The 7,262-nt window shown below is 41.7% G+C and overlaps 1 protein-coding gene across 2 annotated transcripts in view; it reads left to right on the top strand.

The window, feature by feature from the left end:
• Positions 1-7,262, top strand: part of LOC112141895 (activin receptor type-2B) — a 24,258-nt gene that overhangs the window by 7,564 nt on the left and 9,432 nt on the right. Inside the window, exons 1-3 of one of the 2 annotated variants that reach the window (XM_036216156.1) lie at positions 801-925; positions 1,475-1,682; positions 2,861-2,976. In XM_036216156.1, the coding sequence (XP_036072049.1) occupies positions 1,510-1,682; positions 2,861-2,976 (289 nt within the window). In that variant the 5' untranslated portion in view covers positions 801-925; positions 1,475-1,509. Of the gene's footprint in view, positions 1-800; positions 926-1,474; positions 1,683-2,860; positions 2,977-7,262 lie in introns of those variants that run through there. The other variant, XM_024265097.2, reaches the window with a different exon arrangement.

The following is a 7,262-nucleotide window of genomic DNA, read 5'->3' as shown; positions in this document are numbered from 1 at the left end:
GGCAGGGATAACCAGTTTATGTAGTCTGTTTAGTTTTTAACTATTGTTCATATTTTATGACTAATTTTCTACATCTGTAAAATTACCTGCATGAAGCCCAATGAGGCAAATTTCCTTTGTGATTTGGGGCTATATAAATAAAATTGAATTGAGTTCAATACCTAGTAATGTAATCCTGGTTAGTAATGAACGAGGTCAAACATCAGCCATTTATTTTGATCATATCTACATCACAAAATGTTATTTTCTAAGTTAGTAGTATTAGTAAAAATCAATCTTAGACTTTATGTCTATGAAAACATTGCCTTTGCTATTGCTAGGTATGTTTTTTGGTTCGAAATTGTTCGACCGCAATGCATTGTGGTCTGTATTCGCTAATCTAGTGAGCATTGATGCACGCTAGTTTTTTGCAAAGACTTCTGAGAAATTTCGAGTGCGCTCCATTTTGGAATTAGTGGATTTGGACAGTACTAGAAAATGGCGAGCGCATTATATAGTGATTGGGGGGGAATTTGGACACAACCTAAATATATATATTTTCTTGAAAAAAAAATGATGCCACCAAATAGCAAACACTCCTGATTTCATTTGGTCTCGTGGTGTACGGCAGTTCGTCCTGCACCTGAATCAAAAGGATTTGGGTTCAAACCCCGCTGTTGACTTATTTTTGAACCCTTCCGCTCTCCTTAGCTTGTTTACATTAAAAGTGGGGTCATCTGGACCCTACAAGACAGTACGCTGAACTTTTTTTATCATTGATTTTTGAGTTTCACTAATGTCCATGGCAGACATTAAATCCTGTCCACCTTTGTCCACATTTGTCATGGAAGGAATCACACATCAATATGTGGGTGGAGTCATCTGGACCTCAAAGAGAGCGGAAGGGAGAAATTAATGGCAGCATTGTACTTGGCATGAAGAAAAGGTGATTTTTTTTTTTTTTTTTTTTAATGACCATCGTTGGGCTGTCTCCCTCCTGACATTTCCATATTCCTTCCAGAACCTTCTGCTGGAACCTTAGCATTTCGTCACCTAAACAAAAGCGAGTTCACGAGTTCTCGCGACACTGAAGTTTTCTAGGTTTCATAAACCTGACTTGATGATGAGAGATGAAGTCCAGTTGGGCTGAATTTTCGGGGATGTTGAATGTAACAGAGTTGTCTGAATCAAATCAACACAGAATGAACTCTAAAAAGTTGTTAATAATCTGCTGAGATTTTGTTGTGGTTTTACTTTGAGTGATGATTTTCAGGAGTTACTTTTCAAACTGACTCTGTTTTAAAGTTCAAACTCCTCAGGCTGCACAAATTCTGATCTTTTTCACAGTGTTTTAACAGTCGAACTGGTGTGTAAATGAGTAGATGGAGGCTTGCATCAGGGAGATTAGCCTGCAGTAGCTGCAGAGTGCTGCTGGACGCTCAGAGCAGATTTCAATCTCCAGATCTTCATAATCTGAACCTTTTGTCCCCATCAGGGTCCAGTCTGGGTGAAGTGGAGACGCGCGAGTGCATGTACTACAATGACAACTGGCGAACCGAGAGGACCAACCAGAGTGGCTTTGAGCGATGCGAAGGGGAGAAGGACAAGCGGCTGCACTGTTACGCCTCCTGGCTTAACTCCTCAGGGACCATCAAGCTGGTGAAGAAAGGCTGCTGGCTGGATGACTTCAACTGCTATGACAGGTCGGTCCAGCAGTACTGATACCAGATGCTCCGTGGAGATCATTGGCTGGATAATAGTTTCAATACTACAATTAATGACAACCGATAATGAAAGTTTAATTTTAACTTGATCTTTGGGGGGGGATAGCATATCAAACACTCTTTTCTCTCATTTTTTGTAGATTTGTTAGTTCAGGGGTTAAGACTCTTAATGTAAGGTTTAGTCGACGTCTAAATGCTTCTAAAAACAGATTCATTGGAATGTTCACCAACAGTAGACACAGCACTTCTACACACCAATCAGTAAATACTGGATTAGATGCTTTTTTAAAGTTTCTTCTTTTGTACTTTGCATCACTTTTATTGTTCTTAGTCTTCTTTTACTTCTATGGTACTTTTACTGGTGATTTCATTCTATATGACTGTCTATGTATGGTTGTGGTGTTTATATTTGGAATAGAATAGAATAACTTTATTGTCATTGTAGATTTACAACGAAATTGAGTGCAATCCTCTTCTGGTGTTGAAATAAATTAAACACACATCCAAACAACCATACAAGAAGTTAAAACATTTGCTAAAAGACGCTCAATTCCTAGCAGCATTTAAAAATGTGATGGCTCTGGAATAAAAACTGTTTTTTAATCGATTTGTCCTTGATTTTATTGTTCTGTATCTTCTGCCTGAAGGCAGAAGTGTAAACAGAGAATGTCCGGGGTGGGATGGATCCAATAAAATGTTTTCATCTTTCCTGAGGCAGCGGGAGCTGTACAGTTCTTCCACAGATGGGAGGGGGCGGTCTATGATCTTCTGGGCTGTAGAGATAACCCTCTGGAGTGCTTTTCTGTTTGCTGCTCTGCAGCTGGAGAACCAGGCAACAACACAATATGTCAAAATGCTCTCAATGGAGCAGCGGTAGAAGGACACCAGCAGTTTGTCGTCCAGGTTGTTCTTCTTCAAAAGTACAATCTCTGCTGGGCCTTCTTCACCACAGCCGTGGTGTTAGCGCTCCAGGTCAGGTCCTGCTGGATGGTGACACCCAGGAACTTGAAGGCATCCACCCTCTCCACCATGTCTCCACCGATTTACAGGGGCTGAATGACCGTTTTCTTCTGCCTGTAATCCACCACCAGTTTTGGACCTAGAGTCTGTAAATAAGCACATATGTACATGAGCATGTTTGTGGTTTGTTGTTGAAGGCAAGAGTGCGTCTCCATGGAGGAAAACCCTCAGGTGTTTTTCTGCTGCTGCGAGGGGAACTACTGCAACGAGAGGTTCACGCACCTCCCTGACATGATGGGCAACGGCAATCGAGGTGAGCAGCCAACCTGCCCCCCCCCCCCGGGTTTCTACCGTCTTGGTTTGGGATTTTCTCCAACTCTGGGAGTTTTCTGGAAGCCCTCAGTCACAGTCTCGCAGTTGCTGACCACAGTCTTCATTGAAGAGATTTTCCTGTCCGTTGGGGCTCTAGATCAGGGGTCACCACCCTCTTGAATCTGAGAGCTACTTCATAGGACTGAGTCATACGAAGAGCTACCAGTTTGAAATAACAAATTTGCTGAGTTTGCCTTTAATTCTGCATTAATAATAATGAATGATCCTCCTTTATGTGAAGACACTGATTTCTCACCATAATTATCAACAATCTAGGAAACAGAAATCAATATTCAGCACTTTATTAATATCAGTAATTGTTACATTTTCAGATGATCTCTTACATTTCATGGGCAAAATGTCCCTTTTTAGATAACATAACATAAGATAGTCCTTTATTTGTCCCAGCTCCAACAACTAACAACCAAAAAATATTTACAAAAGAGAGGAAATGTGAAAAAATCTGAGCTTTTGAAGGGAAATTCCAGAGATGGGTTGTATGTAGATGGGTCATGACAAAAATGAGAAAAATTTGACCAGTCACATATTTACTAAAACAAACAATTTATATTGTGGACACAAAAATGACAAATAAAAAAGGAAGATATTGCACAGTGGTTATAGGTAATTTAACAGAAATTACACAAAATATACTTAAAAATGACAATAGAGTAATAAAATCAAGTGAAAAATAAAGTGACTGAGGACAGCAGCAAATGTCCAGCTGGAGCACTGGGAGCAGCTCAGTCTTACAGCAGCAGGTAGGAAGGACCTGCGATGCCGCTCCCTCAGACTCACCTGGGGTGAATTGGTCTGTCACTGAAGGAGCTGCTTTGAGCTAGCACCGTGTCACACAGGAGATGGTCGTAGTTTCTCATCAAGGATGAGGAACTTGGCTACCATCCTCCTTTCTCCCACAGAGTGAAGCGGGAGCCCCAGAACGGAGCTGGCCTTCCTCACCAGCTTCTCCAGCGTCTTCCTGTCTGCTGTGGAGATGCTGCTGCACCAGCAGGCACTCCATAGAAGATGGCTGATCCCACTACGGAGTCTTAGGTTGTGTCCGAATTCCCCCCCTAACCACTAAAACACGTAATAGTGCGGGACTAAATAGTGTCCCGGATTTTAAAGGTAATTCAGACACCGTGCTCACTACTTTTCTTTCGTTTTTCCAAACACCGGATATGACGCTACAGATTTCATGAAGTGAAAATCAAATCAATACGAACATTTCGCAATGTTTATTTACGAGTCCACTGTGTTCTGGTGGTGAAAATGTAGATGGTTTATTCAAATATTACATTTAATCACGTTTTTTTGTTCAAAATTGTTCATTCGCAATGCATTGTGGTCTATATTCGCTAATCTAGTGAGCATTAATGCATGCTAGTTTTTTGCAAAGACTTCTGAGAAACTTCAACTTCACTCAATTTTTGAATTAATAGATTCGAACAGCACTAGAAAATGGCGAGCGCACTATATAGTGCACTATATTGTGAGTGGGGGGAATTCGGACACAGCCGTAGAAGGTCTTTAGGAGCGGTCCCTGGGCTCCAAAAGACTTTAGTCTCCGCAACAGAAAGGCCCGGTCCGAATACTCCCCTTCTCCCTCTCCCATAACCCTTGCCCTTCGTTGATCCCTCCGTGCTCCAAACGGAGGGTGATGAAAAAATAGTGTCTAATATTTCAGACGTGACTTTCGTTCAATGACATCATCAACATCGCTGGCCTGCTAGCATTAGCGAGGTGCCTCCAGCGGTTGAATATCTATAACAACAGCGGTTTTATAACTTTAAAAATGTTGCGCTACAACATAAAGTCATTACTTACATTTAAATGTAAACATGTGAGGGTCAGAGCGCACCAAAGTGAAGCAAAGTGCTTCTTCGCGCAACGCGGTTTACTCTAGTGGACTTTGGACCCCTCTGTTTGGAGAGTGAGTAATAAAAAATAATGTCAACGTCTTCCCAAATTAACACGTTTTCATTCCCCAATCACATATTGACGTATGGTTCAGCCCTCCACGTCAAAAATGGACGTTTTGCATGTCGTTTTTTGACGTGCAGGTTGTTCCCATTAAATACGAGCCGCAAACCTCTGGCCCGCCACTCTTTCGCCGTGTGGCGAATCCGCTGCTCACCGCCTGTCAAACATGTGATCCTGAGCTAGTCTGAGGGGTTACCGGGTTTTAATCTCACTCGGGGGGGTGGGGTTCTAGATGACAGCTCCTTCCGCTGTTTCTGTGTCTCTGTGACTGAGTTTGAAGACTGTTCTGCATTAACCCGAAATAGGAAAATAAGGGACCTTTATCTTTTATTATTGTCTCTACGAAAATAAGTAAAATATCACGGTTCAGGAGAGCTGGCTGCCCGCGCTCCCCGCAGCACCTGTCTCTCTCCTGGCGAGTGGAGCGAGCGAGCTCCGCTGCCGCCAGGCAACCACCGTGCTGCGACTAGACAAAACGCTCCTATTACATTAGTATTTTACCTGCTGATCAGGTCACTGAAAACGTCACGTACTCAAAGCTGAGTTCCTGATTGGCTGATGGGACGCAGCGACTTGTCAAACTTCTGTGATCTGCTGTGGAATGCAGCCAGACATTTGAGCGGTGCTCGTGCTCGCCCCGTCAGCGGTCTTATGAGCCTGCCTACTGTCGCAGGAAAGGCAAAGAGATTGGCTATAACTTCAAAGTACTGTAGTGATGGTCACAGGCACGTTGGACCTGCTGTTGGGTCTGGCAGCACAGGGAATTATGGGTTACCATTTCTTTTGGCTGTCTAGTTGGAATTGGGTTTAAGTTTGGGTTTTCATTTGTGTTTTGTTGTCTGGCTGTTTAACACTGTTTGCATTTGTTTATTTTGTCCTGTTGTCTTTGATTTCTTCCTGCACCTCGAGTGAGAAGAAGGGAGAGGCTGATGACCCCCTCTCGCTTTGTAAATGTGGTGTGGTCAAAGTACCAGTCAGAGCCCTTGCCGAGTGATATCTCAGCTTTCTTTGTTGTTGCGTTGCCGCCGTAGAGACCAAAGTAGAAGTGATCGACGTGTCCTCAGACCAATAGACCTTCAATGAAACTTTGCTCTGAAATGACCTTCAGTAGCTTCAGTAGAACCGCGTAAATCATAACTTCGGTGGCCAACCCTAGTCTCAGTGTCCCTTACGTGAATGTTCACCGCTGTCAGTGCAGAGTGCGAGATCCTGTCAAAGTCCCCCCCACCACCTTTGTTTTCCCTGTGTTGATCTGGAGCGAGTTCACTGTTTTATTTTCATATTTTCATTATGTTGTTCCATGTTTATCAATTATGTAATGTTAAAGAAAAATCAACGTACAAATTTTAAACAAATCTTGTCACATTTTGAACTAATGACTAAATCTGTATGTAGTCTGGAAAGAGCCAAAATGAAATAAATATATACACCATTAAATAAATAAATAAATGTGTCATTAAATATTTAAAAGTGGCAATAAATAAATAAATGTTGAAATCAATAAATAAATGTTGAAATAAATGTGGCATTAAAATATTAAAATGGAACATTTAAACTTTTAATGACATTTATTTATTTCATTGTCCCTTGTAGGTTAAAAGAGCCAAATTGAAATAAATAAATAAATGTGTCAATAATTATTTAAAAGTGGCATTAAATAAATAAAAGTTTAAATAAATAAATAAATGTTGAAATAAATGTGGCATTAAAACATGAAAAGAGCCATTAAAATGCACTTTTTAACATTTCATAATATATTTATTTATTTCATGATTTAATGACACATTTCATGAAACAGGAAGTGGACACACCATTCAAATGCAATCTGTCAAACTCTGCCGCCAAACTCAGCGGGCGGGCCTAAATCTCATCATCGCTGCTCCATTGCTCTGGCCTTGTCCAATTCTCGTCATGGCGAAATCAGTAATGGAGACCTTTGTGATCTTTCTTAATGGACAGGACGTCAAAGCAGGACCGTTGATCTCAGGAAACTCGGGAATCTTCGTTTTGAAAGTTTTTGTCTGACACCTCACTCACATACACGCTGTAAACATTGTTTTGGTGAAACGAAGAACTTTTGTTAGGTTCACTAAATAAAAATGTATTCTCCGTCCACTTCCGCGGCACCGTTGTTAACACCGGATCCTTTCCCCACAGAGTTTCGCTTTTGTACGGAATGGGAGACTCCCTGGCTGGGAACGGAGCTCGCCAAATAACCCTGAATGCAGCGTGCAAACGGGAGCG

Source organism: Oryzias melastigma, linkage group LG17, assembly GCF_002922805.2.
Source record: "Oryzias melastigma strain HK-1 linkage group LG17, ASM292280v2, whole genome shotgun sequence".
NCBI classification, from domain to species: Eukaryota; Metazoa; Chordata; class Actinopteri; order Beloniformes; family Adrianichthyidae; genus Oryzias; species Oryzias melastigma.
Note: the sequence above shows the minus strand (reverse complement) of the source record. Positions and strands in the feature narration are given on the sequence as shown.